The sequence below is a fragment of the Salmo salar genome, chromosome 09 (genome assembly GCF_965601325.2).
Source record: "Salmo salar chromosome 09, fSalSal1, whole genome shotgun sequence".
Classification (NCBI taxonomy): domain Eukaryota; kingdom Metazoa; phylum Chordata; class Actinopteri; order Salmoniformes; family Salmonidae; genus Salmo; species Salmo salar.
Genome location: NC_138299.1, coordinates 103806334 through 103828656, shown reverse-complemented (window position 1 = coordinate 103828656; position 22323 = coordinate 103806334). Strand labels below are relative to the sequence as shown.

Sequence of the window (22323 nt, the reverse complement as noted above, 5' to 3'; positions counted from 1 at the left end):
TATTTAATATCCCCTCATCCTTCTTTTACAATTCAGGGCAGGCAGAATAAATAAAATTAAAAAAGGTAGAATTAAAAAAAAGGCTACCTATTATATTGTGTGATAATATGTAAATGCATGGCAGTGTAGGCCTATAGTACAGTCGTCTATATACTGAAACAAGAAACAGAGGATTTCCTCCAAAGAAAAGTATTCATTTTTCCTACAGATTACTCACGCATAGAATTGATTCCACAAACCCCTTCTTCTAAGGCATAATCATACACCGTACGTGGCCCAAATTTAACCCTGGAGTCAAATGTGTTGTTTTGTAAGAGCACTCATTTTTTGGGGGGGGTTATAATTCTTATGTAGCCGGTTCAGAGTTCTGCTCTTTAATTAATTTAATTAGCACCTACTCCAGACAACTAATAGAGCTGCTGTGTGTGTGTGTGTTGCCCCTTCTCGCCTCCAGAAGTCATTGTTGTTACTTAATGTACTCTCTGGACCATCGATGCTGATTTCACATGATTGTCCCCCCCCCCCCCACCACCACCTCCCCCTGCACTCTTACAGCAGTTTCCTCTCTATATGTAATTGGTATTACGATCTCTCTTGGCCTTCAATGTTTTGTCATATTTCAGGGCTGAGGCGTCTCCAGTAGACAGGCAGGTTTATTCAATAACACACACAGAGCATGTGTCCCAAATGGCACCATATTCCCTATATAGTGCACTACTTTTGACCACAGTCCATAGGGGCTGTATGCCACCATAGGGAATAGTGTGCCATTTGGGCCAGCCACCATGATATTCTGGTCACCTGTGCATGGTGTTTTGAGAGCTGCTAAATTAGGAACTGAATGTTATTTATAACTTTTTTTCAAATTGAGGATATACCGTGCTGCATGGTAAAATTATTTGTGGAAAAGGACTTCTGATAAATTCAAAATAAATTATATTAGTGACTAATTACCACTAAAATCCCATGAAAATTATAGATTGACAAACTAAATCAATATCTAGGCTATAGCAGCCTATAGGTAGGTAGTCTAAATCAGTGTTTCCCAACCCTGGTCCTCGAGTTCCCCCAACAGTACACATTTGAATTGTAACCATGGACAAGCACACCTGATTGCTGGATGAGCAGAAGCGAAAAAGATGGCGGAAGTGGACGCTGAAGTGATTCTAATGGCGGTAGAATCAAGGAGAATTGGAATAATGTCCAAAAGAATGAAAAACAGAGCAAAGTACTGTAGAGTGATGAGAATGTCCCTTCGTATCTTGTAGGAGTACGGTTTGTTAATGAGGAGCAGCTGATCGGATTACCAATCTTGAAGAATCTATTTGAGATATCCAAACTGGTGGAGAGAATTCTGGGTAAAGTGAAGGCTGTGAGGATCACTAGAGGCGGGCTTGTTTGGATTTTTTTTGTGCTTCTGAGGATCAGAAGGAATGTGTGTTGCGTCTCACTCGATTTAATAAGTTTGATGTGTCGTGTGTGTCACTTCGGAAAAACGGGGCACCCCTCAAGGGGGTAATATCTGGAGTCTCGTGGGAAGTCAATTGTTGAAAAGAAAAAAAATATTCCTGGAGTGATTTGATGCACGTCGGATGAATCGTGTAGAGAATGATGAAAAAGTGAAGTCTATCTGTTCTTTTTTTTATTTTTATATGGAGTCTCTCCCTACTCCAGTGCAGTTAGGGTATATTAACTACAGAGTCTGAGCATTTATCCCAAGACCAATGCAGTTTGATCATTATAAAGCTTTTGGACATGTTTCAAGTGTTTACAGAAGGGAGAAGCAGAGATGTCCAAGTTGTGGAAAAGATCATATCATGTGTCATAAAAGTGATGAACATGTGACATGTTGTAATTGTGGTGGGAACCATGAAGCCACGTCTTCCTAACGCCCCACAAGGGGGAAACAGAATGAGGTGGCCAAAGTCACGGCTGTCCAGAGCATTTCATATGCAGCAGGTGTGAAAAGGGTTGAAGGGTTTGAATGGTGCTCCTGAAGAGTGCACGGTGGTGGATAGGCCTTCACTATAGGCTGCAGGAGTTCCCTTTAAAACCTTTAAAAGGTTAAGAAGGTGGACTTTGTGGGCTTTATAGCTATGGTGATTAATGGAACTGCCAAGGTGGAGAGAAGGTCCAGGAAAATAGATATTATTGTGGATGCGGCGGAGCGGTTCCTGGGACTGAAAGATTTCTCGGCGGAGGAGTTACATGGAATATTGTCAAAAGCCGTACCACCCTGTCAGGGCCTAGAGCCGTACCACCCTGTCAGGCCCTAGAGCCGTACCGCCCTGTCAGGCCCTGGAGCCGTACCGCCCTGTCAGGCCCTGGAGCCGTACCGCCCTGTCAGGCCCTAGAGCCGTACCGCCCTGTCAGGCCCTAGAGCCGTACCGCCCTGTCAGGCCCTAGAGCCTGAGAAGGGCGATATGGAGAATTGAAAGAAGGAAGAAGTGGGAGTTTTGTTTTTGTCAAATTACTATTTTTATTTGGATGGATTAAGTTAGTTTTCCTGTCATGTATGAGTTTTATTTTACCTCGTCCAGTTGGTTGCCGCAATACACCTTTTTGGGGTTGTAGTCCATCATTAAAACCCACAGAAAAAGAAGTAGCCGAAGACACACACCTGATTGAACTTGTCAACTAATCGTCACGCTCTTGATAAGTTGAATGTGGTGCGTTGTTTGTCCAAGGGCTACAATGAAAATGGGTACGATTGAAGGTACTGGAGGACTGGAGTTGGGCTGTTGGAGGTACTGGATGACTGGAGTTGGGAAACACTGGCGTAAATTGTGGTTTCTTCCCTTTCTTCTTTCTCTATGGCGGTGGCATCAAAGTATGAACTGTAGGCGTGTGTGATTGAATCGGCCCGGAATCAGGGAAGTCGGACTCGGCCCGGAATCAAAATGAATGACTTCCTAGAATCGGCCCAAGTACACCGGGCTGTTTCCGTCTACCGGAATTCAGCCCGACTTTGCCGGCATCTTACCGGAATCCCCCCAGAACCGGCACCGAAGCAAATTTAAATAAATGTAAACAAAATTACAGATGTAGTAAGTTTTAAATATTACTATTATACGTTTTCTACATACAAATTATACCCATCCACAAAAAATCATGTTGTCTCGGAGAAAACACCGTACACCTGGTGACCCGTGTCAGCATGCATGCGCCTGGCCCACCACAGGAGTTGCTACAGCACGATGGAACAAGGACATCCGTCAGGGCAAACCCTCCAATCAACTCGGACGCCGCTGGGCCAATTGTGCGTCGGCTCATGGATCTCCCAATCGCAGCGGACACTGGTCTCGAACCAGCATCTGTAGCAACGCAGTTTGCACTGAGATGCAGCGTCTTAGACCGCTGCACCACTCGAGAGGCACCATCCACAATGTTTTTAATGCTTATCAATTGCCTTGCACAAAGTATCAAACGCTAAAATACTACACAGGACTCTTAAAGAATTTAATTTAAATGTTAATTGTATTTTTTGATCAGAAACAATGAGAAAATATGGAAAAATAATTAAATGTTAATTATATAAAGCAGCACGTGTAATCATCTGTCAGAGAGTAGCCTCAATTGGCCCGAGACCCAAGTAATTCATTTGGGCCAGATAACTCACACCGGAATCGGCCCAAGCTCAATCACAGCATCCTAGCCATAAGTAATACTGCCGAAGTAGACTCAGGCCCAGACTCGGGCCACATGACGTCGGCCGAGTCTGACTCTCAGCCGAGTGCCCCGACTCTCAGCAGGAATCGGCCCAGATCCACTGTGCTAGCTGGGTCAGTAGTCTTGGTAGATGTGGAGGGTTAGCATCTTTAGCTAGTGTTCCCTATTTTGAGTTCTACACTAACAATCCTTTATCTGATTTTGTTTTGCGCCACCGTTTTGGTTTGCTTTCTGTCTAAGTTTGGTGTGGGTTTTTCTTTGCTTCTTCTTGGGTAAATTTAGTGGGAGCTCATGGTAGGGGTCTTTTAGTGGGAGCTCATGGTAGGTGTCTTTTAGTGGGAGCTCATGGTAGGTGTCTTTTAGTGGGAGCTCATGTTAGGTGTCTTTTAGTGGGAGCTCATGGTAGGTGTCTTTTAGTGGGAGCTCATGGTAGGTGTCTTTTAGTGGGAGCTCATGGTAGGTGTCTTTTAGTGGGAGCTCATGGTAGGGGTCTTTTAGTGGGAGCTCATGGTAGGTGTCTTTTAGTGGGTGCTCATGGTAGGTGTCTTTTAGTGGGAGCTCATGGTAGGGGTCTTTTAGTGGGAGCTCATGGTAGGTGTCTTTTAGTGGGTGCTCATGGTAGGTGTCTTTTAGTGGGAGCTCATGGTAGGTGTCTTTTAGTGGGAGCTCATGATAGGTGTCTTTTAGTGGGAGCCTTTTGGGTTTCAGTTGTTGCTAGTCAACATTCAGTGGCCACTCCCATAAGTGTCTTCATAACCCCTGTTAAAACCCTACCTGTAGGCATTGTTGATCAGTGTTAGTTCCCCCTTCTGTTTGTGTGATATTTTTGGTTTTCTTGCTGGCAATCATATTACACATGAAGTGATCCACAGCTTCAACCCTACACACCAAGGAGATAGATGTAGGATCCAAATTCACCAAGTGTCTGCCATGATGTTCATAAACTCCACTACAGTAGTGAGTCATTTAGCAGACTCTCTTATCCAGAGATACTTACAGTAGTGAGTCATTTAACAGACTCTCTTATTCAGAGATACTTACAGTAGTGAGTCATTTAGCAGACTCTCATATCCAGAGATACTTACAGTAGTGAGTCATTTAGCAGACTCTCTTATCCAGAGATACTTACAGTAGTGAGTCATTTACATTTTTATACTTTTTTTTTTTTTTTTTTTTACTGGTACCCCGTGAATTTCGAACCCGCAACGCTGCCGTAGCAAGCGCCATGCTCAAACACCTGAGCTAAACGGGACCAACTGCTATCCTTTCAGGTCCACTTTTGGAAAGGTCCTCAAAACGTAAAAACATAACCCTCATCAATATGTTGCCTACATCTAATAGTCCTTATTATTATTAGTATTACAAATACAATATTATCACTCTTACGATGGTGCTCGTTTAGTAAAGTTAGATCAAAGATGAATCAATGTCTATCAAGACCACATAATGATTCATTTGTATTTTACATAGGAGATACGAATATAATTGCATGTAAGCCTACTGTAGCATAGTAGGCTTATAATATGTAAGACCAAAAAACACCTAAGTAATTTCTTATCTGAAGCTGGGTAGTCAAATATGTTCCTCACACGGACAAAACTCAACAGCGCACGCGTCGCAGACTTTGCTTTAGTTTTCACATATAAACATGTGTTTCTCTAAAATAACACGGTGGCTGTGGTAGAACGTTTAAAACTCTTAGGTGACTCTCAAAGTTGTCAGTCAAACCCTGTATCTCCACCACAGCTCTTGAAGTGAAGCTCAGGTGTTCACTCCTGAGGATGTGTTTGTTAGTGTGTTCTTAGCCAGATGCGATCAGAGGTCAATTTCACTTTAATTACCTTATGCCTTTGTAATATTATGTATTTCTGGATTAAGATAACTATTTATCAGATCTAATTATGTTGTTGACATTGTGTTTTGATCGCGAGTTCAGTCCTGTTCATATTTGTCAGTCACCGGGATCGGCTGGTCAAACAAGCCAGACCACGATAAAGGCAAAATAATTCTGATACTACTAGAATTTTGTTGGAGCCTACTGCCACGTTCAAAACCACTGGGAGCTTGGAACTCGGAAATCTCCGACTTCCGACCAGAGTATATTCAAAACAACAAGGAACTGTGGCGGGGAAAAGAGCTCAGATTGGGAAAAATTGATGTGAACGCTCATCCAACTCGCAATACCAACGCGGGAACTCGGTCCTCTTTTTTAAGAGTTCCGACCTGAAGATCACTGACGTCATGATTTTGGTCTCGTATTTTGCGAATTCCCAGTTGTAATGAACGCGGCATACGAACTCACGTAGCCGTCCTTTATTAATGGCAGACCAAGACCCTGTCACAATGTACAAGCCAAGACGTCCGACAGTCGTTTAAGACCTAAGAATTTACCCACGACGTGGAAAAAAATCGTACAGTCTGCAAAGGCCTTTTAAGGTCATGGCCAATATTCATAAAGTGTCACATAGTAGAGAAGTGCTGATCTAGGATCAGGTCCTCCATGTCCATTCATTATAATCTAAAAGCCAATACCGAAACTAGATTTGAGTTTGGGTCGTTGGATGATTTGGGACACGAGAGGACGGTCAATTTCTCATTTGTGTGTGTCGAGCTGACAAAAGTTTAAGAACCCCTGGTCTATTTCATTGAATTTGTTGTTTCATGTTGATTTACATTTTTTCATGGGCTACTGGTTAGGCTATAAAAAAACAAGTCCAATTAAATAATGGTGGTAAAACTTCCCCCGAGGAAATTGGATAGCTACTCAAACTAAACCGATTAGCTAGAATATAAATACGAAATTCCATGCATTAGGTTTCGTTAGAAATTCCTCATTAGATCCTTATAAGGTAAAGCGTTGACATTTCAGCACCACACCTGATAAGGCTTTTCGTCCAGGTCATAGTCTCTCGGGTCTGCCCTTAGAGAACAGTTATTAACAGAAACGTTTATCGGAATCATTTTCTGTTACAACATCTATCGTATGTTGTGTCTTTCAATAGTTTTTACCAAACATTTCAAATAAAAAGTATCGAAGCTTTCTTTTCCAAGTCGAAGGAAAAAAGGAAAACTTTGAATCACTGGACGGATTCCCGATTCAATCCACCATTTTGAAGTGATTTTTTGTTGTTGTTGTTTGTTGAGCTGGACAAGTTTTCAAGTGTATTGTGTCTTTCGGTAAGTTTTAACTGTGATTTAAGTTTTTTTTTTTTTTTCTTCCGTTAGTTACAAAAGTAGCTGGTTGTCTACTCGTTTTAGTCCGTGAACTTTGACAATTGTGTTTTTAATTGTTTCAACGTAATACGAACCTCAATTGTACGGGGGTCTCTCCCAGTCATTCTCGCTGTTATTGTGCTAGCTAACGTTAGTTACACCTGGTTAGTTAGTAGTAAACGGTGTTGAAAATACTGTAGTAACGTTAGATTACTAACTAGTTAATTTACTGACCAACTTTACATTGTTTGTTGGTAACTTCCAACAGTTATAACAGTAACTCTTTTTGACGTTTCGTGAGATGTGGTCACTTGTCATGAACGTCGTTTGTTTAGTTAGCTAGCTAAATTAGCCGCCAACTCACAAATGTTTGTCATTATCGTACAACAAGCTCCGGTGTAAGGCCAAAACTAGACATTTAAACGAGCCAGGGCATAGCATTAGTTTGTAAGCTAGCTAAGTAAAGACTTGTTAGCTAACTAACCAGTTCGCGTTAACTTAATTTCATAACCAATGTCCCAGTTCAAACGCAGCCAGTTTGGGTGGAGAGGTTGCACACTCCCGTTGTAATCAGTGCATTAATAATGATGCTCCTAGCCTGAACTGACAAAAGTTTACAAAAATATAATTTTCCATTTGATCTTTTTAATGGAATAATAGGTAACGCTCAATCACTTGACTGCTGCCGTCCCCATATTCTCGACTAGATATTTCAGAGCAACCCAATATGATACGTTCTCTCAATCGGACGTCTTCTCCAATCATATTGTAAACATAGCTAGTTTTCTATAAATAGGCCCACCAGAGACGATTTATCACTATCTCCATTTGTTTTATGTATTTAGGCCTAGCTAGCTAATTGAACTGGATAGATTTAGGGGGCTACCGAGTGGCGCAGCTGTCTGAATGATAGAGGCGTCACTACATACCCTGGTTCGATTCCAGGCTGTATCACAATCGGCCGTGATTGGGAGTCCCAAAGAGCAGCGCACAATTGGACCAGCGTCGTTAGGGTTTTGCCGGGATAGGCAGTCATTGTCAATAATAATTGGTTAACTGGCTAAATAAATTCATTGGTTTACATTTCCCCCCTCGACTGGGTTTGGTCTACATTTTGCCATTTTGTACTAATGACCCCCTACCCCACTCTCTAAACCCAGCTGAACTGCCCCCCCCCCCCCCAAAAAGCAAAATTAGCATGACAAGGAGCTGAATTTAATGTAAAAGTATTTCAAAATAAAATGGTTGGTATATACTCAGTGCTCTGTTGACATTTCAGAGATGCACATGTTTTTGTAAGAAATCTTTAAAAAAAAATAACTATTTAAAAAACCCAGGAATTTATCAATGTGTATGAAAAGTATATACTAAAATATGGTAATACTACATGTCTCCACGTGACCCCTGACAGATGTCCTTTAATGCAGAATTCTGCATTTTTCAACCAGAAAATAAAATGCATAAATATCTTCCAAGATATAGTCACCCTACAAGGCTAAAAACTCCCAATAACTTTTGAATGGATTATTGTAGAGACAAGAGTTTTGGACCATTGGGATTATATACTCAATTATAAACTGGGTGGTTCAAGCCCTGAATGCTTTATTATTATTATTATTATTATTATTATTATAATATATTTTTTGGACTTACACCTGTGGTATATCAGATCGTGTTGGTGCGGCAGGTAGCCTAGTGGTTAGAGAGTTGGACTAGTAACCGAAAGGTTGCAAGATCGAATCCCCCCGAGCTGACAAGGTAAAAGATCTCTCTTTCTGCCCCTAAACAAGGCAGTTAACCCACTGTTCCTAGGCCGTCATTGTAAATAAGAATTTGTTCTTAACTGATTTACCTTTTTAAATAAAGTTAAAATAAAAAATACCACGGGTATGACACTTATTTTAACTGCTCTAGTTATACAGAACTAAAATATAAACATAACGTGCAACAATTTCAAAGATTTTGCTGAGTTACTGTTCCTTTTTAAGGAAATCAGTAAATTGACATAAATGATCTTTGGCCCTCTTCTATGAATTTCAGTTGACTGGGCAGGGGCACGGCCATCTGTGGGCCTGGGAGAGTTAGGCCCACCCACTGGGGAGTAGGGCTGGGTGGTATACTGTTTTTTGCGATTATACCAGTATTGATGCACGGACTGGTTTGGGTTTTTACTTTACCTTCTATGCCGGTATTTGAATGTTTGATAAATGTGATACGCAGTGTGTAAGGTCCATTTTTATAGTTCGCTACTTCAGTCATCTCTCTATGCCGCTTTCCACAGTGACCTAGCCAAGCCCCCTGTCACTCAAGGAGTGCATTTGATGTTCCTCAACCACGAGACACTTGCGTCTGCGTGGTCAATACAGAATATGTAACAATGTTGATGACAATGATGCAGTTGCCTCTTTGCTTCTTAATATAAATCTACTAACATTCTGTAAGTACACTATTGGCTTGTGTTTCTTACATCTGCAAACAGCTAGTTTGTCTTTTCTTAGCAAGTTGTTCCTAAATCTTGTTAGCCGCTAATCGCTAGCTAACAAATGCACTGAGTAAGAGCAAGCGTAATTAGCTATACAGCCTGCTAATACCAGTGATTGTATAGACTGAAATTAGTATGTTTGTGCAACAGTGTCTTCTAAATTAGAGGTAAACACAAAGCAAGAATGTTAGCTACATGAAGTAGCTAAGAGAACATTCAATGTAGCCAAAGATTATAGGGTCCCCTAGGAAACACCTATCAACACATTAGTTCCTACCCTGTCACAATAACTCCTCCCTGGCATTTTCATTCGTTGTCATGTCAAACACTGTATTCAAAGTGCCCACTTTTATATTCTACCTGTATAATTAGCATAGGCATTCTATTCCCATGATTCCAACAGTTAACCCAAGTGTTTTGCTCTAAATTGCAAGTCTAATTGCAACATTTGGTTAAAAATAAGGCCCAGATTACTTGGCCATATCATGCAGCCCTATGTGGCAGTGTGGAAATGATCTAAAATGCAAAAATGGATAAATTATGACTTTTGGGGTTGAATTGAAACAATATAAAACAATCAGAATGGAGAAATACCCATTGAAATCACTTAGATTGTATGTGTTGCCACCCTAGGGTCACGCACTACTCATAAAGCAAATGTAGAACTTTAATTATTTAAAAACATAAAACCCCAGACGATCCCACAGGTGAAGAAGCCTGGTGTGGAGGTCCTGGGCTGTCGTGGTTATACGTGTTCTGCGGTTGAGGCTGGTTGGGCGTACTGCCAAATTCTCTAAAGCAACAGAGGCAGCTTATGTTTGAGAAATGAACATTCAATTCTCTGGCAACAGCTCTGGTGGACATTACTGCAGTCACCATGCCAATTGCGTGCTCCCTCAACTTGAGACATCTGGGGCATTGTGTTGTGACAAAGCTGCACTTTTTAGTGGCCTTTTATTGTCCCCAGCATAAGGTGCACCTGTGTAATGATTCTGTTTATCAGCTGCTTCTTGATACCACCATACCTGTCAGGTGGATGGATTATCTTGGCAAAGGAGAAATGCTCACTAACAGGGATGTAAACAAATTTGTGCACATTTGAAAGAAATAAGCTTTTTGTGTATGGAAAGTTTCTGGGATCTTATTTCAGCTCATGAAACATGGGACCAACGCTTTACATGTTGCGTTTATTTTTGTTCAGTGTAATAGCAATAAGGCACCTCGGTTTGTGGTATGTGGCCAATATACCACAGCTAAGGGCTGTATCCAGGCAGTCCGTGTTGTGTCACATTTTATTTATTTGATTTATTTCACCTTTATTTAACCAGGTAGGCAAGTTGAGAACAAGTTCTCATTTACAATTGCGACCTGGCCAAGATAAAGCAAAGCAGTTCCACAACATACAAAAACACAGAGTTACACATGGAGTAAAACAACATACAATCAATGATGCAGTAGAAAAAAAAAAAAAAAAAAAAATATATAAATAAATAAATAAGACTATATACAATGTGAGCAAATGATGTGAGATAAGGGAGGTAAAGGCAAAAAAAATGCCATGGTGCCACATAAGAACAGCCCTTAGCTGTGATATATTGGCCATATACCACACCCCCTCGGCCTTATTGCTTAATTAAGATATGTTATTTTACCCATTAGCATTTTTGATTGAACACTACTGGTGAAAAGTAGTGCACTGTGTAGGGTAATAGGGTTACATTTGAGAGACAGCTCCCTCAGTGTATTGAGAGACAGCCCCCTCAGTGTAGGCCCGGCAGACAGGGTCCTGGGTCCAGCCCTGCACGGCCCTCGGGGCATCCTGATTATCACTGCCACTCAGTGCGTGAAGGCTAATCAATACAAGGCCAGTCGCTGCACTCTGCTCCACTTATGTCTGTCTGTCTAACGCTAGTGGAGGGAGACATGTCTCTGAAGAACGAGCATTCATATTTAAAATGGGGGTCTGTCCCAAATGTCGCGACACCATGGTTGCTGCCACAAATAGCACCCATTTCCCTATATAGTGCACTACTTTTACCCAGCTTCCTGTGGGCCTTGGTCAAAAATAGTGCACTACATAGGGAGTAGGGTGCTATTTGGGGCAGCTCCCATGGTGTCGTGGCTCTCGCTTAGCCAGGGGGCTCTCGCTTAGCATGTATCGGTTAAATAAGATTTTTTTTTTCAATGGGTTTCACAGCTTTTTTGTTGTTGATTCAATGCAATTTAAGGCCTTATAGTGTTTATGATGTGTGGGAGTAGCTCTTATCTAGGCTAGATGGCCCAATAATGTTCTATGCTGCACACAGATCAGAGGTCAGTCGAAATGTGTTGTACCTCCAGGGGTGAGTGTGCTGTGTTGCCATGGCGGGTGGCTTAACCCCCTCATTTGATGAATGACCCAGCCAAGCCCCAGACATCTGTTTTTTGTTGTTGTCGTAATCTTATCATCCCTCCCTCTCCTCAGTGACCATCCCTCCCTCTCTCTCCTCTCCTTCTCAGATACGGAGTGAACATGACAACCATAAACACGCCTAACATCAACTTCAAATGGGACCCAAAGAGCTTGGAGATACGTACTCTGGCTGTGGAGAGGCTGCTGGAGCCTTTGGTCACACAGGTTGGAAATGCATACATTTGAACAATATATCAGGGATGCAAACTTTGGCCATATTCACTGTTATAATCTGAAAATGGGTAATCCACATGAATCGTGTAGATCTGTTTTAAAAAAATATATATGTATGTGTTGGGTGTCTAACGAAAGTGTGCAGACGAAGAGTGTATAGCCCATTGAGCTATTAAAGAGGTGCGAACCGATCTCTTTGTGTGATTCACTCTCTCACTCTCTCACTCTCACTCTCACTCTCTCAGCACAGAACGCAGCCCTACAAAATAGAATATCAGAAGTGCTTCATTGAATATCACGCGTGACAGCTGTGAGCAAACCCTACGGTATCACCAGACAACTCGGTGTGAGGATTCTTAGCCTGACAACCCCCTTGAAAATAGGCATGTTATCTCCCTTTTAGGGCCCTCGCCAGTTACCATCCCCAACACAAACATTTTAACAATGCATGCGTTTTGATACATTCATGCATTTTCATAGAGTACATACGTTTTGACTGAGCAATGCATTTTGATATAGGATGACGTCAGTTAGAAATGAGTGTAGGCGTACTGGTAGCCTATATTTTATTTATTTATTTTAGTACTGGTTGTCATGCATTCATGATTGGTTCATTGGTATCTAGCCCTAAAGGCTTGAACAAGCACTAGCTACTTTGTTTTTAGTCTGGAATCAGTTGGCTAGCTATGACTGACAGTTTAAATGTTTTTTTTTATACACTGCTCAAAAAAATAAAGGGAACACTTAAAACAACACATCCTAGATCTGAATGAAAGAAATAATCTTATTAAATACTTTTTTCTTTACATAGTTGAATGTGCTGACAACAAAATCACACAAAAATAATCAATGGAAATCCAATTTATCAACCCATGGAGGTCTGGATTTGGAGTCACACTCAAAATTAAAGTGGAAAACCACACTACAGGCTGATCCAACTTTGATGTAATGTCCTTAAAACAAGTCAAAATGAGGCTCAGTAGTGTGTGTGGCCTCCACGTGCCTGTATGACCTCCCTACAACGCCTGGGCATGCTCCTGATGAGGTGGCGGATGGTCTCCTGAGGGATCTCCTCCCAGACCTGGACTAAAGCATCCGCCAACTCCTGGACAGTGGTGCAACGTGGCGTTGGTGGATGGAGCGAGACATGATGTCCCAGATGTGCTCAATTGGATTCAGGTCTGGGGAACGGGCGGGCCAGTCCATAGCATCAATGCCTTCCTCTTGCAGGAACTGCTGACACACTCCAGCCACATGAGGTCTAGCATTGTCTTGCATTAGGAGGAACCCAGGGCCAACCGCACCAGCATATGGTCTCACAAGGGGTCTGAGGATCTCATCTCGGTACCTAATGGCAGTCAGGCTACCTCTGGCGAGCACATGGAGGGCTGTGCGGCCCCCCAAAGAAATGCCACCCCACACCATGACTGACCAACCGCCAAACCGGTCATGCTGGAGGATGTTGCAGGCAGCAGAACGTTCTCCACGGCGTCTCCAGACTCTGTCACGTCTGTCACATGTGCTCAGTGTGAACCTGCTTTCATCTGTGAAGAGCACAGGGTGCCAGTGGCGAATTTGCCAATCTTGGTGTTCTCTGGCAAATGCCAAACGTCCTGCACGGTGTTGGGCTGTAAGCACAACCCCACACATGTGGACGTCAGGCCCTCATACCACCCTCATGGAGTCTGTTTCTGACCGTTTGAGCAGACACATGCACATTTGTGGCCTGCTGGAGGTCATTTTGCAGGGCTCTGGCAGTGCTCCTCCTGCTCGTCCTTGCACAAAGGCAGAGGTAGCGGTCCTGCTGCTGGGTTGTTGCCCTCCTACGGCCTCCTCCACGTCTCCTGATGTACTGGCCTGTCTCCTGGTAGCGCCTCCATGCTCTGGAGACTACGCTGACAGACACAGCAAACCTTCTTGCCACAGCTCGCATTGATGTGCCATCCTGGATGAGCTGCACTACCTGAGCCACTTGTGTGGGTTGTAGACTCCGTCTCATGCTACCACTAGAGTGAAAGCACCGCCAGCATTCAAAAGTGACCAAAACATCAGCCAGGAAGCATAGGAACTGAGAAGTGGTCTGTGGTCATCACCTGCTGAACCACTCCTTTATTGGGGGTGTCTTGCTAATTGCCTATAATTTCCACCTGTTGTCTATTCCATTTTCACAACAGCATGTCAAATTTATTGTCAATCAGTGTTGCTTCCTAAGTGGACAGTTTGATTTCACAGAAGTGTGATTGACTTGGAGTTACATTGTGTTTTTTAAGTGTTCCCTTTATTTTTTTGCGCAGTATATTTAAAAAAAAATATCTTTAGCTGTAGTGTCAGTGACCTTTCAGAAGCAGTGTTGTGCATCTCGCCCTCGAGACATTTGACCTCTCGTCCTGCTCCTAAAGGTCACGACCCTGGTGAACTCCAGCAACAAGGGCCCGTCCAATAAGAAAAAGGGTCGCTCTAAGAAGGCCCATGTATTGGCTGCCTCAGTGGAGACTGCTACCTTGAACTTCCTGGATAAAGGAGAGAAGATCGCCAAAGAGAGCAAGTTCCTCAAGGACGAGCTCACTGCTGCCGTGGAGGATGTCTGAAAGCAAGGTATGGTTAAGCTACTACTGGCTTTGTCATGTTTTCCCCTTTTCACTTTTTATGGACGTACACATAGACGGCTACAAGTCAGGTACAGTTTTTACATAGACTTACGCAAAACACTTTCATTTAACTAGGCAAGTCAGTTAACAAATTCTTATTTTCAATGACGACCTACCAGGGAACAGTGGGTTAACTGCCTTTTTCAGGGGCAGAACGACAGATTTTTTTATTTTTTTTACCTTGTCAGCTCGGATTCGATCTTGCAACCTTAATAGTCCAACGCTCTAACCACTAGGCTAACTGCCGCCCATATGCTTCACGAGAAGCATAGGCCAGTGTTTTCCCCAACCCTGGTCCTCCAGTACCCCTCAACAGTCCAGTTGTTGTTGTAGCCGTTGACACAAACATCTCATTCAACTCACTGAGGGCTTGATGATTAGTTGACGAGTTGAACCAGGTGTTCTTGTCCATGGTTAAGATGTGTACTGTTTAGGAGACCAGGGTTTGGAACCACTGGCATAGGTCAACCACAAACCGATGGATGTTTTTGTGCCAAGTTTCTTTTCACTTTTTCTGTCTGTTATTAGGCTCTACCACACTATTAATTGAAAACATGTTGTTTTTGAGCATCTCTGAAATATATCATATGATTTAACCTAATGGGTAATTTGGCCTTGTATTTCTGCCTCCTGAGTTCAAGGAAACATATTTATTCATCGGTGCCCTGTGAATCCTCCTCTGAATTTATTCAAACTGCTTCCATGGATTGAACCACTGCTTTCCTTCCTGTCATTGTGTTTTGCCCTGCAGTCTTTCATTCTCTTACCCTGTATTGGGGGGGAGAGGGAATGTCAGGTTTTTTCTGAATTAAAAAAAAGGGGCTTATGTGGCAGGCTTGCAATTCTACTTATTTCTTCCATGGAGCTGAGATGATACGTTTTTTTTTTGCAGTTTTAAAGCTAATTTCTTTAAATTCTACACATTTTTTCCCATGCAGCTGAGAAGTTTTTTTTTTTCTTCCTTTGTTGCAGTTTTAAAGACCGCCCAAGGATTAATGGCTGAAAAAAATCCCTGTTAGCTCAGTATAAAGGGCTGCGTAGAGGCATGCAGCCTTATGCATCGTCACCCCAATCTTTTAACTCTGTTGTTAAATCTCATTACTCCTAGTAGCTGCGGTGTGATTTTCCTCTCTGTCCCTGTTGGTGGGTGGAGAGGAGTCAGGTTAATGGAGAGGTTTAACCCTGTCAAGATGCTCAGCTCCTCATTTCTCAATGGCTTGTTTTGCCATGAATGTTTTAAAAGCCTGTTGATATTGATGCCTATTTAATGAGACAATGTGGTGTAGGCAGGAGAGGGAGATCTCACCGATCTCTCAGCCGCCCGCCGTGCCGGGAGCCCTCTTGGCCGCCCGCCGTCCTTGATCACTGGTGTAGCCCACAAACCTGATGTTGTACACAACTGTTCTAACTATTGCATTCCATGCGTCCGTAAGCATAGGCCTGATTTCATGTTTTTCAGGAGGGGAAGATGGCTACATGTTTTTACACAAAATACATTACTGTGTCAACATAAGCACAACACAAACAGGCACTCTAGTGATTTTATGTTCTTAGCTGCTGAGTTGCGTGTGGCAATTTATTCTCGCCACGACATCAGCATATGTGGTATTTGGCTGCCCAGAGGTGGAACGCAGCAAGACAGACACGCAGTCTAATTAGCAATTGAATGTTATTTTTCTTTCATTATTGTTGCAAACATTGGCTAAGCTGTGCAGGAGGTAGCAAAATGTGGGTAGATTTTGGCATTGGCGGTTTAAGATGTTTTTCACCAGCCACGTTGGCTGGTGGTCAGGGTTCTGCAGTAGCTGTGTTCAAAGTATTTTTGCCTTAAAAAAATTGAAAAATGTTTTTATTCATAGGTGGTAAATTATTCGCACAGTGAAAACTGAATCCTATAGCCTATCCCACCTCGTGCTGTAACACTGCCTGACCTGGGGCTGTGCACACGTCAAGGTGTTAAGTGAAAGATGTATTTATTTTTTGAAGCGCTATACACAGGCGCAACTTGGTCTGACTTGAAAGGACAGTCCACTGAAGTGAGACTGTGTCCATGTGTTTCTTGGTCTATTTACATTGGTCTGTTTACAAACTAGGTTCTACATTATCTTGAGTTTCAACTGCTAGGGAACAGAAGGTAACACGGCTACTAGTCTGACTCAATCTCCGACATAATCGTGAATCGCAGTTGCGTTGCCATGGTAACCTCCAGCCCTTAAAGGGGCGCAGGTGAAATTCTCATCTCATATTTTGGTTTAAGAGATTCGGGTTACAAATTAAATTAAAACAAGTGTGCCTCTCGCTTGTCTGTGAGTAGATTCTTGTATTTGCTGAAACTCCCTCTCTCGCAGTCGACTGAGCTGACTAGGAAGTAGATGTTAGGGCACTGCCACTTCTTCTGCAACTCTTGGGATTCTCCCACTCAGGCCCCTCCAGTAATCAGCAAGCTCCAAAGCTGGTGAGGGCTCCCTGGACACAGAGCTGATAGGCAATCCATTCTTCACTGAACACTGATGGCTTTCAGTTGTGTGTGTGTGTGTGTGTGTGTGTGTGTGTGTGTGTGTGTGTGTGGGGGGGGGGGGGCTTCAATCTGCTTTTCCATGGCTGGAGCCTGCCTAGGATCCAACACCCTAGCCAGTCTGTCGACGTCTCTGGCTGGATGTGTGTCCCAGTACTTTGACCACTTTGAAGGCCAAGTGGAATGCATCATGGAGATGGTTAAGCACCTCTCTTCAATTCCCCCCCCCCCCCCATCTTTCTCAATAACTCATCTGTCTTGGCTCCATACCCACATGTTTTTGCCGTTCCATTCACTAGGTAAGAGACCAGATTCTCCATGACATTGTATGCAGACACCGCTGTGGGATGGTGGGTTCCTTCCAGGGTTGACAGAGCTGTCATCAATTTGGAGCAGCCCTCCGAGATGAAGTTGAGCTTTACAGTGAGGGCCTGCACCTTCTCCTCGGTTTCCAGCTGGCTGAGGATGTTTGTGACTGCCTGGGATGATGACTTTCCTGCGAAACAAAAACTCTCTGTACGGATGAACATGCTCCGCATGGTACTTCATTGCCTCAAACCAGCTATTTCCATCCGGAGCTCACTGCTTCAGGAGGAGCCTTGGCCTGCACAAATGCTTTCATAATGAGAATGCTCACCAATCTTCTCTTTCTGTCAGGCTTCTTAAAGAAGACAGTGTTGCTATATTTCACCCACCAGATTGATGACATGGTAGAGACGGGTTACATGGACACTGTTGGGCATCACTCCTTTCAGAACCTTGTATGCCTTCAGGCAGTCAGACATTATCTGTGACCACTGCCCGGACATCATTCAGGTTCAGATGGTTGCTGTGGAGGGAGGCTAGTACAGCTTGGGGAAAACGTTGTGTAGTTGCATTTGTCCATGAAAATGACATCCACCAGAAAGTACTGGTTTTCAACACCTGCAATGAATGGTAAGGAAACTTTAATTGTTTTAATCTAAAATAATATTGTGACAGTGTTTAAATGAAGTGTAAACACAATTATAGATACAGCCATAGTTAGCTAGATGGAGAGGCAGACAGCTGTTGACGTTATGCATCGCTATATTTCACCACGATAGCGCGTCGTTTGGAATTTCACAATTTGCATGCAGACAATTCACATTGCAGAATGGAAATGTAGGTATATTAATTAGAGGTAGACATTATTATTATTATTATTATTATAATTTATTTTTTCAAGTTCTCATTTACAACTGCGACCTGGCCAAGATAAAGCAAAAGCAGTGCGACACAAAACAACCGAGTTACACATAAACAACTGTACAGTCAATAACACAATAGAAAATAAAATAAAGATCTATGTACAGTGTGTGCAAATGTAGGGAGGTTGGCAATAAATAGGCCATAGAGGTGACAATTACTATTTAGCATTAATACTGGAGTGATATATGTGCAAGTAGAGATACTGGGGTGCAAAAGAGCAAGAGAGTAAGTAATATGGGAATGAGGTAGTTGGGTGTGCTATTTACAGATGGGCTGTGTACAGTGATCGGTAAGCTGCTCTGACAGCTGATGCTTAAAGCTAGAGGGAGATATAAGGATTCAGTTATTTTTGCAATTCAATCCAGTCATTGGCAGCAGAGAACTGGAAGGAAAGGCGGCCAAAGGAAGTGTTGGCTTTGGGGATGATCAGTGAAATATACCTGCTGGAGCGTGTGCTACGGGTGGGTGTTGCTATGGTGACCAGTGAGCTGAGATAAGGCGGAGCTATACCTAGCAAAGACTTATAGATGACCTGGAGCCAGTGGGTTTGGCGACGGATATGAAGCCAGGGCCAGCCAACGAGAGCATAAAGGTCGCAGTGGTGGGTAGTATATGGGGCTTTGGTGATAAAATGGATGGCACTATGATAGACTACATCCAGTTTGCTGAGTAGTGTTGGAGGTTATTTTGTAAAATGACATCGCTGAAGTCAAGGATCGGTAGGATAATCAGTTTACGAGGGTATGTTTGGCAGCATGAGTGAAGGAGGCTTTGTTGCAAAATAGGAAGCCGATTTAATTCTAGATGAATTGGGGCCGATTTCAAGTTTTCATAACAATCTGTAATCAGCATTTTTGGATGCTGATTACATTGCATTCCACGAGGAGACTGTGTGGCAGGCTGACTACCTGTTATGGGAGTGCAGCAAGGAGCCAAGGTGCTAGCTAGCATTAAACTTATCTTCTAAAAAAAACTATCTTAACATAATCACTAGTTAACTACACATGGTTGACGATATTACTAGTTTAACTAGCTTGTCCTGTGTTGCAAATAATCAATGCGGTGCCTGATATTTTATCATTGAATCACAGCCTACTTCGACAAACGAGCACATTCGCGGAAAAAAAGCACTGTCGTTGCACCAATGTACCATAAACATCAATGCCTTTCTTAAAATATATACTTGTGTATCGATTTCTTTCAAACCTGCATATTTAGTTAAAATAAATTCATGTTAGCAGGCAATATTAACTAGGGAAATTGTCCCTTCTCTTGCGTTCTATGCAAGCAGAGTCAGGGTATATGCAGGAATTTGGGCTGCCTGGCTCATTGCGAACTGTGTGAAGACCATTTCTTTCTAACAGACCGTAATTCATTTGCCAGAATTTTACATAATTATGACATAACATTGAAGGTTGTGCAATGTAACAGCAATATTTAGACTTATCGATGCCACCCGTTCGATAAAATACGGAACGGTTCCGTATTGCACTGAAAGAATAATCGTTTTGTTTTCGAAATGATAGTTTCCGGATTTTACCATATTAACCTCTATGGGCTAGGTGAATCCTGTGGCGCGTTATTCAAATCCTTAGATATGCTATTACTTCAATTTTTCAAAAATATGACTATTTTACACCATTTTAAAGATAAGACTCTCGTTAATCTAACCACACTGTCCGATTTCAAAAAGGCTTTACAACGAAAGCAAAACATTAGATTATGTCAGCAGAGTACCGAGCCAGAAATAATCAGACACCCATTTTTCAAGCAGGCATATAATGTCACATAAACCCAAACCACAGCTAAATGTAGCACTAACCTTTGATCTTCATCAGATGACAACCCTAGGACATTATGTTATACAATACATGCATGTTTTGTTCAATCAAGTTCATATTTATATCAAAAACCAGCTTTTTACATTAGCATGTGACTAGCATGTGACTAGCATTCCCACCGAACACTGCCGGTGAATTTACTAAATTACTCATGATAAACGTTCACAAAAAGCATAACAATTATTTTAAGAATTATAGATACAGAACTCCTCTATGCACTCGATATGTCCGATTTTAAAATAGCTTTTCGGTGAAAGCACATTTTGCAATATTCTCAGTAGATAGCCCGGCATCACAGGGCTAGCTATTTAGACACCCAGCAGGTTTAGCACTCATCAAAGTCCGATTTACTATAAGAAAAATGTTCTTACCTTTGTCTTCGTCAGAATGCACTCCCAGGACTTCTACTTCAATAACAAATGTTGGTTTGGTCCAAAATAATCCATCGTTATATCCAAACAGCGGCGTTTTGTTCGTGCGTTCTAGACACTATCCTAAAGGCTAAATAAGGGTGACGAGCATGGCGCAATTCGTGACAAAAGAATTCTAAATATTCCATTACCGTACTTCGAAGCATGTCAACCACTGTTTCAAATAAATTTTTATGCCATTTTTCTCATAAAAAAGCGATATTTCTGTTTATTGTATTATAATTAAGTCTGATTTGATAGAGCAGTCTGACTGAGCCATGGTAGGGAGCAGCAGGCTCGTAAGCATTCATTCAAACAGGACTTTACTGTGTTTGCCAGCAGCTTTTCGCAATACTTGAAGCACAGCACAGTTTATGACTTCAAGCCTATCAACTCCCGAGATTAGGCTGGCAATACTAAAGTGCCTATAAGAACATCCAATAGTCAAAGGTATATGAAATACAAATGGTATAGAGAGAAATAGTCCCCTAATTCCTATAATAACTACAACCTAAAACTTCTTAACTGGGAATATTGAAGACTCATGTTAAAAGGAACCACCAGCGTTCATATGTTCCTTGCTCATGTTCTGAGCGAATAACTTAAACATTAGCTATTTTACATGGTGCATATTGCACTTCTCCAACTGTTTATGCATTATTTTAACCAAATTGAACATGTTTCATTATTTGAGACTACATAAATAAAAATCTATGTATTATATAAAGTTAGTGTTTATTTTGTGTGTTTGTATATAGTGGGGGGAAAAAAGTATGATCCCCTGCTGATTTTGTACATTTGCCCACTTGCAAAGAAATGATCAGTCTATAATTTTAATGGTAGGTTTATTTGAAAAGTGAGAGACAGAATAACAACAAAAAAATCAAGAAAAACGCATGTCAAAAATGTTATAAAATGATATCCATTTTAATGAGGGAAATAAGTATATGACCCTTTTGCAAAACATGACTTAGTACTTGGTGGCAAAACCCTTGTTGGCAGTCAGAGGTCAGACGTTTCTTGTAGTTGGCCACCAGGTTTGCACACATCTCAGGAGGGATTTTGTCCCACTCTTTGCAGATCTTCTCCAAGTCATTAAGGTTTCGAGGCTGACGTTTGGCAACTCGAACCTTCAGCTCCCTCCACAGATTTTCTATGGGATTAACGTCTGGAGACTGGCTAGGCCACTCCAGGACCTTAATGTGCTTCTTCTTGAGCCACTCCTTTGTTGCCTTGGCCGTGTGTTTTGGGTCATTGTCATGCTGGAATACCCATTTTCAATGCCCTGGCTGAGGGAAGGAGGTTCTCACCCAAGATTTGACGGTGCATGGCCCCGTCCATCGTCCCTTTGATGCGGTGAAGTTGTCCTGTCCGCTTAGCAGAAAAACACCCCCAAAGCATAATGTTTCCACCTCCATGTTTGACGGTGGAGATGGTGTTCTTGGGGTCATAGGCAGCATTCCTCCTCCAAACACGGCGAGTTGAGTTGCTGCTAAAGAGCTCCATTTTGGTCTCATCTGACCACAACACTTTCACCCAGTTGTCCTCTGAATCATTCAGATGTTCATTGGCAAACTTCAGACGGGCATGTATATGTATTCTTGAGCAGGGGGACCTTGCGGGCGCTGCAGGATTTCAGTCCTTCATGGCGTAGTGTGTTACCAATTGTTTTCTTTGTGACAATGGACC

General features: G+C 42.3%; 1 protein-coding gene across 1 annotated transcript in view; it reads left to right on the top strand.

The window, feature by feature from the left end:
• Positions 1-6535: 6535 nt before the first annotated feature.
• The window catches only part of LOC106612315 (catenin alpha-1), a 249100-nt gene continuing 233312 nt past the window's right edge, over positions 6536-22323 (top strand). Inside the window, 3 exon segments of the mRNA XM_082955523.1 lie at positions 6536-6846; positions 11864-11981; positions 14390-14585. Of these exon segments, the coding sequence (XP_082811649.1) occupies positions 11877-11981; positions 14390-14585 (301 nt within the window). The 5' untranslated portion in view covers positions 6536-6846; positions 11864-11876.